General features: G+C 49.5%; 1 protein-coding gene across 6 annotated transcripts in view; it reads left to right on the top strand.

Annotated features, from left to right (window-relative positions):
- The window catches only part of LOC135255570 (DENN domain-containing protein 5A-like), a 140,976-nt gene that overhangs the window by 21,358 nt on the left and 98,525 nt on the right, over positions 1-21,093 (top strand). For 2 of the 6 annotated variants that reach the window (XM_064336920.1, XM_064336921.1), the window contains 19 exons: positions 2,486-2,673; positions 4,284-4,598; positions 5,724-5,939; positions 6,183-6,417; positions 8,146-8,296; positions 8,666-8,759; positions 10,503-10,634; positions 11,125-11,277; positions 11,729-11,816; positions 12,037-12,121; positions 13,621-13,749; positions 15,398-15,528; positions 15,796-15,941; positions 16,437-16,555; positions 16,685-16,866; positions 17,124-17,206; positions 17,535-17,658; positions 17,753-17,921; positions 19,087-20,799. In XM_064336920.1, coding sequence (XP_064192990.1) covers positions 2,486-2,673; positions 4,284-4,598; positions 5,724-5,939; positions 6,183-6,417; positions 8,146-8,296; positions 8,666-8,759; positions 10,503-10,634; positions 11,125-11,277; positions 11,729-11,816; positions 12,037-12,121; positions 13,621-13,749; positions 15,398-15,528; positions 15,796-15,941; positions 16,437-16,555; positions 16,685-16,866; positions 17,124-17,206; positions 17,535-17,658; positions 17,753-17,921; positions 19,087-19,270 — 2,924 coding nt within the window. In that variant the 3' untranslated portion in view covers positions 19,271-20,799. Of the gene's footprint in view, positions 1-2,485; positions 2,674-4,283; positions 4,599-5,723; positions 5,940-6,182; positions 6,418-6,831; positions 6,922-8,145; positions 8,297-8,665; positions 8,760-9,139; positions 9,245-10,502; positions 10,635-11,124; positions 11,278-11,728; positions 11,817-12,036; positions 12,122-13,620; positions 13,750-15,397; positions 15,529-15,795; positions 15,942-16,436; positions 16,556-16,684; positions 16,867-17,123; positions 17,207-17,534; positions 17,659-17,752; positions 17,922-19,086; positions 20,800-21,093 lie in introns of those variants that run through there. The other 4 variants (XM_064336916.1, XM_064336917.1, XM_064336918.1 and 1 more) reach the window with 3 other exon arrangements.

A 21,093-nucleotide genomic window follows, 5' to 3' on the forward strand; every position in this document is an offset into this window, starting at 1 on the left:
TTGGTGGCTAATGTGGTGATTTGGGATTCATTCTTTCAAATCATTCGACAGAGATTTCTTTTTCAAGCATAATGTTGCATTATTAAATTAGACGCCAAAAACCGCGCATCGTGCATAATGTTTAACGATTCTGTGTAAGCTGAAGAATGATATGCAGGAACTGCAGTTCACTGCGTGTCATGCTCTCTGCTTCCCCATTTGAATCTCATAAGGGTCTGCGTTGGTGAGCTTCCGGAATGACAGCCGGAAAAAAACGTGATGTGGGGGGCGTTTAAGGATGACAGAAGCTGAGACGTCTTGTATCCATTATGGCTACGAGGAAGCGCTAAATTATTCGCAAAATGCAGGGAAGCTTTTCCTCAGGTGCACTGGCTGTGTGGTGTTGCTAGGCAACGCTCTCTGAAAAGGAGGATGGCGGTGATGCCTGCGAAGGCGATTGGTTAGAAATGACATCACCTCCTTTTGTGGCAGGAGCCTGGGTGCTGCAGGACGTGCGTACAGAGCGTTCTCGGGGAATCGGGCCAGCGACATTTCCGAGCGAAGAGGAACATTCGGTTGACAAAGCGACGGGCGTAATCTGTGGGGGGGCGGGGCTAATGGGACAGGGATGTTCTCTGCTATAAAAGGAAACGCTGCCAGTCCGGGATCTAAAAAAAAAAAAGTATCGTCCTTAACGCAGACACGCAGACCCTCGAAAATGAATTTGGCTCCTCTGCGCGTCCTCCGAGCCAGAATCGGTTTTCTTCCTCCAGGCTGTAGCTTGTGGTTTGAAGATCCCAGCCCCCTGTGTTTACACCGCAGTCTGAAACCACCTCAGAGGACTGATCTGTTTGGGAACCCCCCCCCCCCCCACACACACCTGCAGCTTACAGGGCGCAAGAACAAAGCCACCACTGAACTCATAACCATTTCCTTTATGAAAGGAAATGGGCGACTGAACATAACCCCGCCCCCCCCCGCCCCCTGCACTGCCGCAGCCAAACACGTGCTGCCGTCCTGCAGGCGTCCCTGCAGCGGCTAACCCTGGTGCAGCTAAAGCTGACTCCAGCCTCCACAGACCGGCGCTTCGCACAGACGCAGCTCCAGGGAGGCGGTGCGATGATGTAATCGGATGCGCGGCGCTGGCGTTGGTTACCCGGGGCGCGCAGGGAGCCCGCTGGTGATGCTCCGCGTCGGCGTGGTGGGGGTTGCCGCGGCGCTCGCCGGCTTTCTGAATAGGGCCCGTTGTTGGGCCCGTGCCGGCGCGCGGGCGGCAGCCGATCAGTATTCCTGTCCCTGAGTCACGGGCCTTTTTACAGCGGGGCGCATTCACCACAGGAAGCGAGGCGGGCAGAGGGAGGGACGCGGGCCGGAGAGGGGGATGAGGCGAAAGCGTAATGAAGGAGTGCCCGTTTCGGGAGAGGTGGCGCGTGCGTGGGGGCGGGGGCGGCTCTTGGCGTGCAGCCGGGCTTCGCGGGGCTGAGGGGCGGAGCCTGAAGACTGGGGGGACCTGGGAGCAAATGTAGGCTAATGCTAAACGGGGTCACAGACTCACGCAGTTGCATAAATGAAAAAAAAATTTCTTCTCTCCGGCTCCAAATCCCATGCAAACGCCTGCTCTAAAAAGATCAGCTTGTAATGTGATGGTAAAGATTTGTGCGTTCGCATACTTTGTGAACAGACTTCAGTAGCGACGAAGTCGCTCGCACAAAGAGAGGAAGGCTGTACCCCGCACACTGTGTGCCTGGTGAGGCTGCGTGGGTGTGTGTCTGTGTAAACCCTGGCAGACAGTGAGTCCACCTCTCACACCGGATGCCGTCTGACTCATCCGCGTGTTCGATCCAGCCCGGTTACGTTGTTGCCAATATGAAGGACTCGTGTGTCAAGCACCGCTTCTGCGCACAAAGAGGGGGTCGGGGGTGGATTTGTGAAGACTCGTTTGTCACCAGTGGGGTGCCAGAAATGGTCAGGGATGCCTCTCGGTTATGTGTAATAGCTGTAATGTGAGGTTACACCGGAGTATCATTGGCAGAACAAATACACAGCTGATTTTTCCTCATTCGATATGCATAAGCCTGCGTTTAATTGTTTAAAGGAGAAAATTGGTACCAGGCAATCATAGAAATGAAAATATGAGGGTCCCGTGAGCCTCTGCTTTGGGGCACAATTGCCTGTAAATTGGGTAATTAGTGAAGCCCCAGTGACACGAGAGCTGGCTGTGTGGTGTATGGAATGAAAGGGCTTTATTGCAGCACACTGATTTAACATCGTATTATCATTCAGTACGAACGCACTGTATCACATTTGTCTACACATTCCCAATACAGACTGTGGGGGAAAAACGGGAGTAATGTTCATGAACAGAAACCGTGTTCGCCTGCATGTTTTGAGCTGTAGATGAATGTGTGTGTGTTTTCCCAGTCGCAGGCTGGTTTCTCAGACTAGCAGGAGTGTGTGTGTGTGTGTGTGTGGTCCTGACGCTGCTGGTCTCCTCTCTGTGTTCCAGACTACCAGCGGCTGATGACGGTGGCAGAGAGCATCACGGCCTTAATGTTCCCCTACCAGTGGCAGCACGTGTACGTGCCCATCCTGCCCGCCTCGCTGCTGCACTTCCTGGACGCGCCCGTCCCGTACCTGATGGGCCTGCACTCCAACGGCCAGGACGACCGCTCCAAGCTGGAGCTGCCCCAGGAGGTGGGCCCAAACACCCCAAACTTTACCACAACACTGCCGTTTTTCGGTAGCGAAGGCCACCATCCGCACGCGCTGCATAACCTTTTCAAAAATCTGCCGTGTGTCTGACGGGCCCTCTGTGCTCATTATGAGCCCCCCTTATTTCAAGCCATTAAATATGATTACAGCACAAACGGTGTAATTGGGAGCGAGCCCCTTCCGGAAGTTTCCATTGTGCGTGTAACAAAAAGCACGGGGTGTTCCCCGCTGCTGCACACAGTACTGCCAGCCAGCGTGGCCCAGGGGGGCAGATTAGACCGTTTGTGCAATTATCACGATTGTTCTGTTGGGTTTCCCCCCGTTTTCCCTCTCTTCTGCTCTCGCTCCCCGCTACCGCTCCCATCCCCCCCTTCTCTCTTTCTCCGTTTCTCTCGAATCTCTCTCTTTCCCATCCCCCCTCTCGCTCTCTCTCTCTCTCTCTCTCGTGAACAGGCCCTGGCTGAAATCACCGGGGTGGAATTATCTCTCTTTTTCTCCCCCCGTTATAAACGCTCCCTGACGGATGCGGCGGCAGGTCATTTCTGATCAGATCTCTCTCCGGGAGCGCGCTCTGTGCTCCGCATGCTAACTCGGGGAGGGAGGCCCGGTCCCCGTCTCCCGATGCCCCGCGGGCCAGACGGCGCCCGCGGAGCGTTCTGGGGCCCCGTGCGCGTATGACACCTGATTTACAGCCTCTGCGTCTTCTCCCTTTGTGCTCACGTTCATCTGCATTCTAGGTTATTTTTTTTGGGGGGGGTGGATTCTGACCTCCTCCCCACGCACTGCTGGCTTATTTTATCATCACAGTCGTGATCTGTTGAGCAGCCCGCGGGTGGGTGTTTTAATTGAATTTGATAGAGGAGTCTACAACGCTTAGCTTCAGGTCGTGTCGTTTAACTGTATTGTTTTTTGAAATGTAATCACTCACAGTTTGAGATTATAGCCGTTATATTTCGTACTCTGAAGCCATATACCCGTAGTTTCTTTTCCCATATGATATGTATGGATATACTGACCCTGGGCAAAGGCCCATGTTGATCCTAGATGATGCGATCTATCTTTTGGTGTTTAGACCCGTTGTACCCAGAAGAGCCAAGATTCCTTTAAAACAGCTGTGAATTTGTGAATGACGCTGTCTGAGATTTGGCTAATTTACGAAGGTTATTAGTCCTCTCCATTTATTTTTCCACTGGAGTGTCCAATTTGCATAAATTCTAATGAAAGTGACCTCATTTGTGGAAATTAGGTTTTTTTTTGTATTTGTCATTCTCAGGCTCTTGAGAGAATTGCTCTTTTGTAATACATTAAATTACTGTATATTATGTTTTTATAATTTCAAGTTGAAATTTACTGAGGGTTTAATTATTTTTTTTAATTATATATTAATATTGTAATGTAAAGGTTCTTATGTCAACCTACGCTTTAACTGCAGGTGTTTTGCTCATTTTTTTTTTTTGCTCATTTTTAAGCCAAGCTTGTATTGTAACTGTGCATGGCCACCTGGTGGAGAAGAGGAGTAGTGCATCCAAAAGTGCCAGAGAAACATTATTTTGCATTTCCTGTTTGCTAACCGAGAACTGATCACTCCTCAGGCCAACTTGTGCTTTGTGGATATCGACAACCACTTCATCGAGCTGCCGGAGGACCTCCCGCAGTTCCCCAACAAGCTGGAGTTCATCCAGGAGATCTCGGAGGTGCTGATGGCGTTCGGCGTCCCCCCGGAGGGCAGCCTGCACTGCAGCGAGACCGTGTCCAAGCTGCGGGACTTCCGCGCCGGCGACGTGGCCTCCGACAAGCGCAACGGCAACCTGGCCGGCTCGCCGCTCCACTCCTACCTGCTGAAGGAGAACCAGACCATCGCCCGCCTGCAGGCGCTGGTCAAGAGGACAGGCCTCAGCCTGGAGAAGGTACCGCACGTGCGCTGGCACACACACGCATGCACATGTATGCGCATATACATGCACACGTATGTACACGCACACACACACACGTATGCACATATACACGCTCACACACACACACACACACACACACACACGTATGCACATATACACGCTCACACACACACACACACACACGTATGCACATATACACGCTCACACACACACACACACACACAGCGGTACCACCTCCCCCACAGGAACTAGTGCTCATTTCAGACTGCGTGGGTGTCTGTTTCAGTGCACAGCACTGAGAAGGGGATGTGCACTGGGGCAGAGTTGAGTTACGGTGCAGTCTGGGGACGTGGTTAAGGTTCGCCCCTAATATGAGCCGCTCCCTGTCTGAGGTGGATAAGCAGCTTACGGGACGGCGACTGCTTTCCCTGGACGGGACGGAACCAGCCCTCGTGTCCTATTTTAGCTCTGTGCTCCACACTGTGTCCTGAAAAAGGCTTCCGGTCACCGTCTGTCCTTAAGAACATGCGCACCTGGGTCACCTGGGGTCCCCAGGGGTAACGTGAGGTCATAAGCGGTCACCTAGGGTAACGTGAGGTCAGGACCCAGCGGGGATACGCAGCGCAGGACAGGGTAAACAGACCAAGGCAGGCCGGGGGAGTCGTTGGCCCAATCCCGTGCAGGATTGCTGGATGTCAGGTTAGCGCAGACTCCTCTCCCCCACCTCGGCTCCCGCCCCACCCCCCGGTGTTTGCTTCTCACGCTCCCCGTGCCGCTGCTCTTGTTTTAGGAGCCGGACGGGTCGAGGGGTGCATGTCTCCAGTGCAGTTTAGAGCTGAGCTGCTTTTGGAAACCAAAACAAACGCCTCCCAGTTCCATTCCCAGGCCCCTGTCACCCGCGTATGTCATAGTGTAGATAAGATAACATGAAGTTACAGTCTCTCTCTTTCTCTCCCTCTCTCTCTCTCTTTGTTCTCTATCTCCCTCCCTCTCTCTCTCACTCTCTCTCTATCTCTCTCTCCCTTTCTCCCTCTGTCTCTCCTCTCTCTCTGTCTCTCTCCCTCTCTCTCTCTTTCTCCCTCTCTTTCTTTCTGTCCCTCCTCTCTCTCTCTCTCTCCCTCTCCCGCCCTCTCTCAGTTGGATGTGAAGGATGAGGGCAGCAGTAACAGGGACCTGAAGGTGCAGTGTGATGAGGAGGAGCTGAAGATGCATCAGCTCAACATCCAGGTGCGCGAGGTCTTCGCCAACCGCTTCACGCAGATGTTCGCAGACTACGAGGTGTTCGTCATCCAGCCCAGCCAGGACAAGGAGGCCTGGTTCAGCAACCGGGAGCAGATGCAGAACTTCGACAAGGTGAGCAGTGGACAAGACTCCACGGCTGTGTTTTAGAGGATTATGGGTAAAACCGTTGGGACTCTGAGGGAGGTGTCTGCTCAGGGACAATGTACACATGGGCAAATTGTATTGAAAAATTGTATTGACACAGCATCAAAGGGATTTTCTTGTTCCTTTTTTGTCAAAGCCCCTGGACTGAATTGAAAAGAAAAGGTTTTGCAGCCCTGTGTATTTATTTATTTAACTTTTTGTCCCTCTCAGGCCTCCTTCCTGTCGGACCAGCCGGAGCCGTACCTCCCCTTCCTGTCCCGCTTCCTGGAGACGCAGATGTTCGCCTCCTTCATCGACAGCAAGATCCTGTGCCACGACGACGAGGACAAGGAGCACACGCTGCGCGTCTTCGACCTGCGCGTCGACAAGGTCCGCATGCTGAACGTGCGCACGCCCACCCTGCGCACCTCCATGTACCAGAAGTGCGCCAACATCGCCGAGTCTGGTACGGGCGCCGCGCCGCTGTCCGTCAGCTCATAGCAATTTCTGCATATTCTCTATAAACCTATATGCACCGTGTACAGTTTGCCAAGTGATTAATGCTTTAACTCAGTTGACAAAGATTTGTGTCCATGAAATGTTAACCCTTCAACTGTCCCATATGTTTTTGAACTAGATTGCTTTTAAATCAAATGCGCTCTGCCATTTGGCTAAACAGACAGCTTTAATGAACTTAACAGCACGTGAATACTGTGTTCACCATTCAGTGGAGCAAAATAAGGCCAGAGTCTCTCGTGTTGGTCAGCCTGTTGTAATGCAGGATGCAGCCGCTTAGTTCTGTATGATTTTCAGCTGCTTTGATTGACATGTGTGTAAGAGGTCTCTATGTGTTGAAATCTTTGCGACTTTTTGTTTTCAGCGACTCCTATTAAAAAGCGTTTACAGAAAGCTGATCTGGTTGCCCCCACCCCTCACTGCATTGGCCTGGAGAACTACAAGGCCCACATTCGTAAAAAAAAATATATATCTCTTCTGTCTCTGGGTGGAGGTTTTATTGGCTTACGCGTGCAGTGCATTCTGGGAATGATTTATCGTGGAGGGGATGTGTGGCACTCCCAAGAAAGGATTCAAATAACCGCACCAATTTCTATGTAAATGAGAAGTAATAAGGGCTGTGTATTGAGCTATTTGAATAGGCCATTGTTTGGCCAAATTAATAGTGACTTGGCCTCTGGGCACCATGCATTGATTTTCCATTATTGGATTTTTAACGTAGCTCTTCGCAGACTTATCACAGTAATGAGCCGTTGAATAAAAAAGGCTCTTCTGAACCGTTCTCCAGCTGTGCCAGAAGCTGACTGTATTCTGCCTTCCAAAAACAACCCCATTCTCATTGAGAAATTCATAACCTGTGAAGTATTTAATTTGGATTTAATGAGTTTTTCTGTCCCAAGTGCGTTCCAGATTTGTTTGGTGTCGTTATTTTTCAAAGTGAATTTTTCCGAGAAAAACACAATTTATGATCTTATTACTGCCCTGCATCGGATGTTTCAAATTACTGTGGTTGAATCCTTCCCATAATGCACTGCAGACGTGCAGGTTACTAATCACTGCAATCTGTAAACAGTCACTCTCGTGTGTGGAGTGGGACAGTACTGATTCGGGAGATGATTCTTCTAACATGCGCGAGGTGGTTGGTGGTGTCTGTCTGTAATGTCACGAGGAGCCTGGTGTTGAGTGCACATGAACGCCGCTGTCAGCATCACTAACGCTTGCGGGTCTGCATGGGGTGGCGATGTCTGCAGTCAGCTTGCAGTCAGTGACTCAGGGAGTCAGTGAAAAAGTGCGCTACAGAAGATAGTTCAGGAGAACAAGAGGGAACCGCAAAACTTTATACTGATATCAGGAAGTGTTTTTTCCCCACAGAGTTGGTAATGCATGGAATAGTTTGCCGGACCATGTAGTAGGAGGAGAGACGCTTGGGGCGTTCAAGACCAGGCTTGACACAGTGCTGGATGCTGTCTAAAAACACAGGCAAAATGACAAGGCTAGACAAGCCTAATGGGCACATCTTGAAAAGATGATGTTTCATTTGTTAAGTATCATTCAATGCTCAATGGGTATGGGCTCTCAATGTTCCAGAACTTTCTTGTAGGGGGCGGTCTGCTTCCTGGCAGGGATGTGTTTTTGGGGTTGACCGTGACCATGCTCTTCTCCCTGGTGTCCCCCGCAGAGAAGGCCATTGAGATGAGGGTGTCCAAGATCGACCACACGGCGCTGCACCCCCACCTGCTGGACATGCGCATCGGGCAGGGCCGCTACGAGCCCGGCTTCTTCCCCCGCCTGCAGTCCGACGTGCTGTCCTCCGGCCCCACCAGCAACAAGTGAGCCTGGGAAGGGGCATTCTGGGAAACGAGGCGGAGCCCTAACAGGGAGAGACGGGCACACTGGCTGGGCCGCTGCCTTTCCAGTTAGCACATGATAGCATCAAAATGGCTCCAAATATGTAAATGTATTGGGGGACTATTAGCCAGCACCACATATAGGTTTCAAATACTAACAGTGCATTAAAGTATTTAATCGTGTTATGGAACAGTCGCAGGGTTCATGCTAACCAATTTTTAACCACTGGTAACTTCCTGCATAAATATGTTTGAATAAAGTGTAACCTTGTGAGGATTTTATCAAGTCTGGCAGTAAGACATAAGTATGAATGATGAAAGATTGTCATGGTAACGTTACCTGTGTGTCAGGTGGGCAAAGCGGAGTGCCCCTGCACAGTGGAGAAGGAAGGACCGGCAGAAGCAGCACGCTGAACACCTGTACCTGGATAACGACCAGAGAGAGGTGAGCACGTCACCACGGTTACTTTCTCACACCACCTGCATGCCTTGTCTTTTTGTATGCCTTTGTATTTTTTTATATTTATGTTTCTTGCCTTTTGCATAACTTATATCTGTTTTATTTGTCTTCTCTGCTGCATGGGCCACGCCTCTCTCTCTCCCCATCTCTCTCTTTCTCACCCTTTTTGCTATGTGCATGCACACAAATGTGCGTGTATGCCCACACAAATACATTAATGTACACATACACGTACACACACGTGTACACACACACACCCACACACTCACACACACACATACATATGTGCATGCATGCACACACACTCACACACACATACATACGTGCATGCATGCATGCACACACACACACGCACACACACTCAGCATTTTGAGTGTTTGTTCCCGGGGCTGCACTTCCTGTTGGCTCTGGATTACTACTGGCTGTCGCAGTCCTTCAGGCCCTGTCTGAAGTCCGTGTCTGTGGACCTGGTATGTGTGGAGCAGCCATGCGTGGGTGGAGACGCACACACGCATGCACCCCCGTCCCTCTGTGTGTCAGCGTGTGCTTTCTCCTGCTCTTTCCTGCTCAGCTGTGCACCCTACCTGCCATTGACAGCTGCTGAGAGATCGTTTATAAAGCCACTGCTGTTCTGACCTGTATTGCGCTGTCTTCTGTGGGGTTTGTTTTGAAAAGAGACTGTCCCTGACCAGTGTTTGACCTCTCGGCTGTGTGTTTGACTGCTTCTTTAGCTGTCAGGAGTCTTTTTGATCTGTCCTTTGCTATCCCAGAGATGTGCTCGATTGGCCATTTTATTTTTAGCTCCTCGTTTGATTGGTTCATTACGTCACAGGGTCGGGTTTGATTGACCACGCGTGCCTCTCGGGGATGCGTTTGATTGGTCCTTCACCTCTCAGGGGGCGTGTTTGATCCGTGTGTGGGAGTCATTATTGTCTTTAGCCGCGGTCGATGAGAGGAGCCAACGGGCGACGCCCGCGTGTCCCTTAGACCCCAGCGAAATGGGAAAGGATTTCGGGCTAATTGCTGTGCTAACAGGCTTATCTGCTCTCGGCTCTGAGCCCCCCATCAGAATTCAGCTCCGCTTTAATTGCGCATCAGAAACAAAGCTCGCGCAGGCGCGTCCCGTAGAGACTCCCCGTGTTCTTTCAGACGGGAACAATGCTCAAATTCGGATCAGCTGCCGTGACGGAAATACGGCTCGCGTCCCCGCCCGCCTCTGATCCGGCTTTTTCTCTCTCTCTCGTGTCCGCGACCGAATCGTCCCCCTCTCCCTCTCTCCTTTTCCTCACTCCTCCCGTACCTCATCTGAGTCCGACTCTTCGGACAGCCCCTAACCTGCTGGAAGTGAACCGCTCCTGTGCTGTGTAGCCCTGGAACCCTCAGTTTGTGTAAATGCAGCTGCGATTGCAGCCGTTCCTCTGCCTGTTTGATTTAAGCTTCGTAGTGCTTAGAATTCACACCGGTGCACTTGGTGTGTAGCGATCACACGCTTCACAGCTCTTTTGTTCACATGTGCAGTGTGTCCGATCAGCTTTATGCTATGTAAATATCTGTAGTGTCACTGTTTACTCAGTGCGGCCGTTCTCCTGGTTATTTGCGCCAGGTCTTCTTAGCCATAACGGCCCGGAAACTCACATTGGACAAAAGGCAGGTGGCGGGTGAATGAATGTAATGGAGCATGGTGTGAACCCTGAGGGGGAAGGCCTCTGACTGTCCGCCATGTTGCAGAAGTACATCCAGGAGGCTCGCAACCTGGGCACCACGATCCGGCAGCCCAAGCTGTCCAACCTGTCCCCCTCCGTCATCGCGCAGACCAACTGGAAGTTTGTGGAGGGCCTTCTGAAGGAGTGCAGGAACAAGGTACTGCCCCTCTCTCGTTTTACTCACATTTGTACTTTTACTGTACTCTGGGGAGCCTCATCACACCGTGTGGGTTAATTATGTGGTGCTGACAGGGGGTAATTACTTCAGCTGACTGCTGTTTGTTTTGTTATTATTTGCTGGAATTATAAGGTGTTGTTTGGGTGGTGTTGCAGTGTTGATTGTCTGGGAATGCACTCTATGGAAATGACTCGTCTTGAAACTTTTTAATTGTTGCCACGTTGTTTGTGTTATAATGTTGACACAATGTCAGGTGTACAGTAAGTTCTGGAGTTAGAGCAGCACAGTGTCGACGCAGTGTCGTGTGTAAGTTTGGGAGCTGAAGCTGCACTATGCGTGTTACAGTGTTGATGCAGTGTCATGTGTAGGTTAGGGAGTTGAAGCAGAACGATGCGTGTTGCAGTGTTGACCGTGCCACGCGTGTACTGTGTGCTGTGACTGAGCATAGCTGTGCCGTGTCCCCTCGCAGACCAAGCGGATGCTGGTGGAGAAGATGGGGCGGGAGGCGGTGGAGCTGGGCCACGGGGAGGTGAGCATCACGGGCGTGGAGGAGAACACGCTCATCGCCAGCCTCTGCGACCTGCTGGAGCGCATCTGGAGCCACGGCCTGCAGGTCAAACAGGTGAGCCGTCCCCCTGCCTCACAGCAGCCAATCAGGGATCACCACACTGCACCAGCCAATCACGGAACACCACACTGCACCAGCCAATCAGGGAACACCACACAGCACCAGCCAATCAGGGAACACCACACAGCACCAGCCGATCAGGGAACACCCCACGCACACCAATCAGGAACACCACACTGCACCAGCCAATCAGGGACCACAGCACAGCCAATCAGGAACTCCACACACACCAGCGTCAGGAACACCACCTGACAGCCAATCAGGAACACCACACTGACGCAATCAGGACACCACACTGCACCAGCCAATCAGGGAAGCAGCTGGCTAAGAGGCAGTGTGAATCTGAATCACTATTGATTGATCGACAATCAATACACAGCACACGCACAACAAGAGCCTATGTGCTTGGAGCACACCTACAGCCTTTTGCGTTCCCCCCTGACAGGGTAAATCTGCGCTGTGGTCCCACCTGCTGCACTACCAGGAGGGGAAAGAGAAGAAGGATGCCACGCCCGGTGGCCTGGGGCCTCCAGGTAGTCTTAATCCCAGCATGCCTTTCAGTAATGTTTTACTCACAAATTCATCCATAGGATCCATCCAATCTTAAAATGCAATAGTGAAGTCCACTTTATTTATAATGCACATTTAAAAACAACTGATGTCGACCAAAGTGCTGCACTACTTCAGTAAACAAATTTTAAGGCTATTTTATTCACCCTGTACGACCCCACCCCTCTCCTCTGTGTGCCTCAGCGTTCATCCAGGAGTCTGAGAGAAGGAAGTCTGATGCCGGGTCTGCCATGCCCCCCCTAAAGGTGTCCGTCATACAGGACATGAGGTAACCTGTGCTGCGGCTTTTCGTGCTTAAAGGGACGGCCCTGACTGAGGATGCTCTGTGTTTGTTTCATATGCTGGCAACAGTATGCGCAGTGTACTCTAACCTTCTGCCCACTGCCATCTTGTGGAAAGTTTCTTAGTGGAACAATATTCTCTTTTCTACTGGTGTTTTACACCAGTATGCAAGTTAAAATCAGTGAACAGTAACCAAAGCAATGCTGAACAAGAACTGTTTTTAAGTTCATATTTTCAGTCTAATTCACACACAGTTAAAACGTTTCCTGTAAAAATATCCCTGCTGTTGCAAAGTCTCAGGTGTAACTCCAGATGTGCTTGTGCTGAAAGCTGTGTCGGAGGAAAGGAGGTGGTGTTTGGACTGGAGGATTTATGCGTGAATCCCCTGCAGTGTGTGCCGATGACATTGAGTGAAAACAGAGGTCATGTCCCTGCACAGCAGCGCCTTAGCTGCGGTGTAATTAGCAGAGCCCTCTGCAGGTCTGTGTGCGCGAGACAGGAGAGCTTTAACAGGCTGAAATGGGCTGCCGTCCTCGTCATCGGCTCTTCATCGGGGGCCTCTGGCATCGTATCAATCACACTCCCGTTCAGTTTTCCCGCTGTGGAAGCCCTGTTCTGCTGCGGCAAAGCCTGCCAGTACACCCAGATCCTCCACTACTGTTTCTGCTGATGGGGCTGATTGGAGCATCGGAGGGGGTGACAGACAGTGGTGGTTTTCACTGCCGCCTCTTACATCACAGGAAGTGGTCAATAGCCTATTTCTGTCTGTCCTCTAGAGCTGGCCAGAGACTGTATATTTCCTACTGAACATTTTATTTGGGTTTAAAGATGGACAGTAGCTCTCTGTGAACATTATTTATTATTTTTTTTAGTGCCTTTCAGGTATCCCAATAGCAGCAGGGAAAGTACGGACATAATGATATTTACAGAAGGAAAGGAGTAAAGCTAATATAACCGAAGCGCAAAAACTCCGTAATAAAAACATACTATTCACAATAAAAATTCACTTTGAAGAAAATGAAAAAGAATAAAAGTTGAAATAAATTACTACATGCGCCTGGTAAAGTACTTCTGGTAGGCAAGCTTTTTAGCAAACTGTGTTAATGTATGTGAGTCATTTAGAGGGTGGGGGGTTAAGCACTTAAGCAGCAGTCGTGGGGTGGGGGGGGGGTGACTGGGGCCCCAGGGAAAAGAGAGCAAGTCTGTGCTTAACTTGGTCTGTGCCTTTTTTTGACTGAGAAAGCAGGCCCAAATAACAGCTTGGAGGATCTGCCCCCTCTCTCTGTTGTTGCCATTTTGGAGGTCCCGGTGGTTGCCATGGTGAAAACTGAATTCCATGGCTCTCAACCTGGATTCTGGGGGTGGGGTGGGGGGCACTGTGTGGTGCAGCCAGGGCAGAACTGCCTGTAGTCTGCCCCCCGCCCACCAAGAAGCGCTCGGGGTTGCCCTCCCACCTGACCTCTGCCCTCCCCCTCCCCCCCGCAGACACATCCAGAACATCGGCGAGATCAAGACGGACGTTGGGAAGGCGCGGGCTTGGGTGCGCCTCTCCATGGAGAAGAAGCTGCTGTCCAGACACCTCAAACAGCTGCTGTCTGACCACGAGCTGACCAAGTGAGCCACCCTCCAGCTTCACTGCTGTATCCTAACCACAAGAGTGGCTGGGAACTGCCTAGTATCGAATCCTGACTGAGTCACTGTCTACTGGGTCATCACTAGATGGCCACCCTAGCCCGCTCTCCCATCTGGACTTAAATATATTATTATTATGGCCAAATCCTCCGAACGACCTGTTTTTGTGTCTCATCCGACTAGGGACTACTGGTTGTGTGAATAAATTTCACCACTGAAATTAAGATTAATTAAGAAAAATTAGAAAATAAAGATTGCCTTCCACCAAACCCCAAACAGGTTTACATTTTGTCTGTCTGGGCGGGACTTCTGCCCTTTTTGGGGTGGCCTTCTAGTGGTGACCTGCCGACTATGGCTAGCTGGGCCCTACATATTTGGTCATAATATCATCCAGGGAGGGAGGACGTTTAGCCGGACCGTTCTCACCTGAACACACGCCAGTCGCTCCTGGTCTGAAGGGCACCTGCTGTGTGCTTGTCCAGTGCAGTGATTGAGCACATTGCACTGTTAGCTACATAGAAGGCTAGCTGGCAGCATGCGCTTTGGAGGAGAGCCTGTGCTTTCCTGTGCTCTGCTCAGCTGACAGTGGACGACGCTGTAGCAGTGATACAGGCCTGAAAATGCAATCTGACATTCTGAATTGGGAGAAAAAAGTCAAACGTCTGTTAAAAGTACTGCAGCACACTGAAGAGTACTAATGCACTTCTCAGTTAAAATGGAGCCAGTCAAAACTGTTTATGTGAGACATCCTGACTGCCAGCGCTGCTGGTCCTAATGTAGATTCAGGTTTTAGATTAAGGTCCTGTCTGCGGAAACAGGCTCATCTCCTGGTATACAGTACTGCTAATGCGTGTGAACTTTCCCGGGCTTAGCATAGTTAGGGCAGAGTGTATGCTTGATTGGTTAGTCAGGCTGCATTAACGGCATTACAGTGTGTGTAGATTTCCTTTGGCTGCTCTCTTTGTCACTTAGATACAGATCCAGGCTATTCTGTCGGTTCCTATTAATTCTGTGCGAAGGACACAGATTCATGTGACTACAGTGTTGAAGCTGGGATTTGAAGAACTCGTTCTCCTCCCATGTTCTGCCCTTTTTATTTCTGAGCTCAGTGCTGTTTAATTGAATGACCCCTTCGTGCTCAAACACCCCGAGATGTTGGATTAATTCATACATGACATATGAGCTCTTTTGAATTTCAACCTGCCACATTGTGGATTTATATATTTATGAGATATCAGTAGAACTCAATCATGGTCAGCACGTTTTTCTAACAGAGTAACATCTTCCATGTCTAAACTCCAGCTGAACTGGCATTGCTCCTCGTTGTTAATTATAGTTCTCCTCAGGGTCTAGAAGGCAAATAGTTGTGTCTCTTGCAGCCAGAATATTTATGTTCTGCTTTCTTTGACTTGGGTAAAAATGAGGATGAATATTTGATGCTTTTTGATTCTGGGAAGAAGCAGTAAGGGTTGGGGGCAGGGCCAGTCTTGGGTTTACAAAGAGCAGTATGTTGATTGATGGGTGACTTTTTAAAAGGCCTTAATGAATACATAATCATGTTTATATATTTTACATTTGGGGTAGCTGTGGGATGTGATGGTACTTAACCGTGTGTGTGTTTCTGCTGCAGGAAACTGTACAAACGCTACGCCTTTCTGCGCTGTGACGATGAGAAAGAGCAGTTCCTTTACCACCTGCTCTCCTTCAACGCCGTGGACTATTTCTGCTTCACCACACACAGTCTACTTACTACGTCAGTGAGTGCCCATAACTAGTCAACCACTCAGTGAGTGCCCATAACTGTCACTACTGTCAGGTGCTGTTTCCTACTACTGACTAGGCTGTTCTACCTGTACCAGGGCTTTACCACGCTGTTTACCTCTAGCATAGGCTGTTCTACCTGTTTCCAGGGCTTCATATACCCCACTGTGGGTGGAGCCATAACGCTATTGTCTATTACTGGCTGGTTTATATTCATAGATCTCTCACAATCACCTTTCTGTGACTCTCGCCTTCCTCTCTGCCCAGTGATCCCGTACCATGTAGTGGTCATTCCCAGTAAGAAGCTGGGAGGCTCCATGTTCACGGCCAACCCCTGGATCTGTGTGTCCGGGGAGCTGGCAGAAACGGGGGTCCTCCAGGTTCCAAAGAACACCCTGGAAATCACCTTTGAGGTAGGCGGAGCCTGTGGGAGGGCGGGGGTTAGTGGGGAGACGTGGCCTCTTGAATATTCTGTAGAAGTGTAATACATGGAAATATAGATTTTATTTGTTCATTTTCTTTGCTTGTTTTTCAAATTTTGAATAAAAGTTTTGCCAAGATATACAGCATGGTTCTCATAACATTGTTGCTGCGTGGTAACATTACTGCAACGTTACAGCAATAGCACGAGAACATTCTGAAAGGTGTGACTTCATATTCATGGGACTGATTCAGGGTAATTTCACACTGGCATCAGCAGACATGCTTCAGTAACTCAGGCCAATGAACCCATTCCAAGTTGCTAATGAGTTGAATTTGGTTTGGTTGAACTAGGGAGTCAGGAAACATTAATTACAGCTGCTCTCTTCTTCCCCCATGGGACAATGTCATAGCATACAAAACAAGCCATAAAGTGGCAGTCTCTCTCTCTCACTCACTCTCTCTCTCGCTCTCTCATTCTCTTTCAGTGCCAGAACCTGGGAAAGCTGACCACCGTGCAGATGGGACATGATAACTCAGGGCTTTATGCAAAGTGGCTGGTGGAGTGCGTGCTGGTGCGGAATGAGATCACGGGACACGCCTACAAGTGAGTGCAGCAGCTCTGCTTACCTTTCGGCCCTGCCGCTAAGCTCGTAAGCTCAAAAATAACCAGCCCGCTGGCGTTGTGGGCGGAGCTCTGCGTGCGGGCGATGACCGTTTGTGGGCGCTGTTCCAGGTTCCCGTGCGGCCGCTGGCTGGGGAAGGGCGTGGACGACGGCAGTCTGGAGCGCATCTTGGTGGGCGAGCTCCTGACCCCCAGCTCAGAGAACGAGGAGCGCATGTGCCGGACCCCCCCCATGCAGCAGTCCCCTGGTATGATCCGGAGGCTGGTCACCATCTCACCCAACAGCAAACCAAGTAAGCGACCTTGTGGGCTGGACCAACTTGAGGGAGGGGTGTTCTTGCTGGGGAAGAAAGGGGAGGGAATTCCCTATTACACTTCTACGGCTGTCCTGTGGTATTGCTGCAGCGTTCTGCTTCAGTTGGGAAGAGTGCTTAATGCCTGTCATCCAACATATCTGCATATAGCTGCCTGTGATTTGGAGGCCCCATGTGTACTGACCCTGAGTGTTGGGAGGTGAGGAGGTGGTGACTGTTTCTGTCGCTCGCTCTAGAGTTAAACACGGGGCAGATCCAGGAAGGCGTGGGAGAGGCCATCAATGGGATCGTTAAGCACTTCCACAAACCAGAGAAAGAGGTGAGCTCACAGCACTCAGACACACATTGTATTTATCAGTTCTGTGCAGGAATGGATTTGTGTTTTTTTTCCACTCGTGGAACACTTTTTCAGGAGCTGGGTACTAAAATTGTGTTTCATAGCTGGCATACTGACCATGTTCAGAATAACACAGCGATGGGCACAGCGGGTGGAGCTGTTCATGTATGAACTTGTCTGATCATGGAAGGACCAGTTTGATTTAATTGGCCTCCTGTTTCTCTCCTCTGTCTTTTGCTTTCTCTCTCTTTCCTTTTGCGCTCTCTCTACCTTTCCCTTGTTTTTCTTCCATCCCTCCTTCCATCTGCAGAGGGGCAGCCTGACCCTGCTGCTGTGTGGGGAGTTTGGCTTGGTCTGGGCCTTGGACCAGGTGTTCCAGCACGGCTTCAAGTCCCCGCGCCTCTTCAAGAACGTCTTCATCTGGGACTTCCTCGGTAGGTGGCCCGGTCCCAGCCCGGACGTGTCTGTCCGTGTCTGTGTCCCCGGCGCTGGGGGCGGCTCGTTTGACGTCCCCCTCCTCTTCCTCAGAGAAGGCCCAGGCGCACTTTGAGAGCCCGGAGCAGAGGGAGGCGGCGCAGGACGAGAACCGGCAGACCAGGGCGCACAACTTCTGCCGCTTCATGCGCGCCATCAACAGCACACCCAGGAACATCGGCAAGGACGGAAAGTTCCAGATGCTGGTGTGTCTGGGAGCCAGGTGAGTTACACCCCCCTCCCCCTCCCCAAACACACTTGCACCTCAAGGACAGGGGATTTCAGATGATGAGACTGTTCTCCTGTCGTCGCACGAGAGCGCCTCCTCTGGTAGATCGGACACCTGCAGTCTGATGGCAGATGGTGTTGTGAAGAGTTGGGCCCACAGATATTTGTTTTTGATTGGCCATTCCCAACTGGAAGAGAAACTGGATTAAAAACGGTTCGATAAAAACCTCTTCAAATACACTTCTCTAGGCTCTAACGTAATTTGCGACATTTCCATTTTAAAAAGTCTTCCAATAGCACAGGCCAATTTATTCCAGGATTTGATTTGCTTTCCAGAAGCCCTGCAGTATAACACATTTTATGAGGTACATCATGGTGTAAAATCCGTTTAGAAGCGTAGCTGTTGGGGCAAAGCTCGCCGCATGTCATTCCCATAATGCTACAGAGTGCAGACGCTGGGGCTAATTGAGCGGTGCTTTCCCAGCAGGAGAGTGCTGTGTCCTGCGCGGCTTCATCGTTATCGAAATGCAGTCTGTTTGGCGGGTCTTTCCATCGCCCGCGGTGGCAGGGGGGGACTCCTCTTCCTGTTATTCGCCCTCTCATTGTTTTTAATGGAGGCTGATAAAGGACGGCAGACTCTGCTTTCTTTACCCGCCTGTGCACGGGCCTGGTAGCTCCAGAGGATTTCATTTGGTGTACCCTGCACGTATGTGTGCGTGTGACCGTGTGTGCAAGTGTGTTTTGCATGCTGTGTGCGGGTGTTTTTGAGTCAGTGTGTTGGAGAGTGTGTGTAGGGTGGGTGTGCATGTATATGAATGAGCATGCCAGTGGCTGGGTGTATATATTAGCAGTATGTAAGCCTCCTGTGCTGTGATGGCCTGGTAAGATTCACCTGCTACATTAGTCTGGTCTGCCTCGGCACTCATCATCAACAGCTTCCTGTCACATGACCTTAGTGATTCGACAGCATGACTTTGCCTCAAAGCTTAATATCCTTCTTTCTCCATGCACTTCACTCAAGTATAAATGGTTGCGAGTAAACCAAGGTGTGTGTACAGAGATATCGGTCCCCTTTTACCCGGGTACAGTACTACCTGTTCTCAAGCGTGAAGGCGAAACGGTTGCCCCCTGTAGATAAACACATCTCTCCTTCCCCACAGAGACCACCTGCTGCACCACTGGATTGCTCTCCTGGCGGACTGTCCAATCACGGCGCAGATGTACGAGGAGTCGGCGCTGATAAAGGACCACTCGCTGGTCAACTCTCTGATCAGAGTGCTGCAGAGCCTGCAGGAGTTCAACATCACGCTGGAGGCCTCGCTCGTCAAGGGCATACGGATCTAGGCCCCCCCTCTTCCGCCAGAGACCCCCTCCGGAGAGCCACGGGAAGGGACTGTTACAAAGGTTTACTGTTTAACACGGACGGAGACTTGAAAAAAAGGAGACCATTTCTGGCTTATTTTAAAGCTGCTCTTAATGTTTGCCATATAATAAGTGCAATGAGCCTTTTAAAAAGAGAAAAAAAGATGTGTCATTATTTTTTATCCTCAACAATGTGCTGTTAGACATTTTTAAAAACATGTTTTCTATTATTATGATTCATAAATGTTATTTTGGTGAAGACAGCCCATCTATGTTCTGTTGTGTTAACAAAATGAACACCTTTCTTTGTTGTTGTTAACTGCTGACAATAGCTATATTTAAGAGGAAAATAAGGAAGATGAAGCTGTTAATATATTTTCTGAAAGGAGCAGTATTATTTTGATATGTCTGTCAAGTTGCTTGCTCTGTTGTCAAAACTGTACAGTCAATCATCATGCAGAGCGGAAAGCAAATGTAGAAGTATGCTTTATAAGTACTAATGATAGGAGGGAATGTCTTTTTTTACAGTGTAAAAAGATGCATTTTAAATAGTTTTATATATATATTCTGATTGCAAGACTTGACCGTTTAAGGAAAGTCACTTGTCCATATTTTACATATCATTCTACTCCTGTACGAAAGAGGCCCCTGCAGCTGTCATTATTATGCCTAATGCACAATTGTATTAATTGGGAGCAGTAGTAATCCATTCCAAATTATGCTTCAAACTTTTATCTAACTGTGCAACACGAGAGCACCCCAGCATGTCTCCAGAATAGCAGAGCTTCCGTCTCTCAGGCTAGAAGTGTCGTACTTGTAAATACCTCTGATCACAACTGAAGCCCCTCAGTTCATATGCACAGCTTTCCTTCTCTTATGCACTCTGGGATTTGGTGGCTGCTGACAAAGAAGGGGGATTGTGGGTAATGGCGGAACACCATGGCCATTGCGGGCGGAACAACATGGCATTCGTTGTTTGATTATTGTTATTACTGGTTTTATTCAATTTCTTGCAAGCACATGGAAGATCCCATTCTTTCCGAGTCTTATAGCTCGTTTCAGGTGTCCTCAATGATCACCTGTTCTTTGAGCTACCCTCCAAATTTCCCTCTCTCATGCCCTACCATGGTCTTCTCCTGGTTCTGCTATGCAATATTCCCTGCACAGACAAAAGTAAGATAAATTGTGGAATTCAGGATGATACAGGAAGTAGATATTTCTTCCTCTTGATTTACTCCCTGAGCAGGATTTTAAAAGTCACAGCATTACTGCTTAACAGCAGAAGCACATGTGAATTTAGACATTTTCATTCCAGCGATGCCCAGATGGTGCTGGTTGTTAACCAGCCAGCATTTTTCTGGCATGGGCTTTTTGGAAGTGGGTCCGGGTGGGGGGAATTGTTTTGATATATTTCTTGACAGAGCTCTGTTACGTTATGTAGTGTAAAAGAAGTGAGTAACTTGTGTACAGTGTATAAAATGTAATAAAAGAGGAAATTCTGGATATGTGTATGTAAATGTGTATTGTATATTTTTTACAGAAAAAAACTGATTTGCTCTGGTAGGTTTATTGAGATTAACAAAGTTGCTTGGGAAGCTGTTTTCATGGAGTCACTTATATCCTTGTGACTGCTTTGGTAATGGTTCCGATTTGTAGGCGATCAAAATTGTAGCTCTGATAGATATTCCCAAGTAGTTAAACTTGTATTTCAATACGTACGCATTAATAAACAGCAAACATTTTAACAGTAAGCCTTAAACATATTATTTTTGTCCGGTTCGTTTATATTAATAATAGTTCATTTA

This window comes from Anguilla rostrata, chromosome 5 (genome assembly GCF_018555375.3).
Source record: "Anguilla rostrata isolate EN2019 chromosome 5, ASM1855537v3, whole genome shotgun sequence".
NCBI classification, from domain to species: Eukaryota; Metazoa; Chordata; class Actinopteri; order Anguilliformes; family Anguillidae; genus Anguilla; species Anguilla rostrata.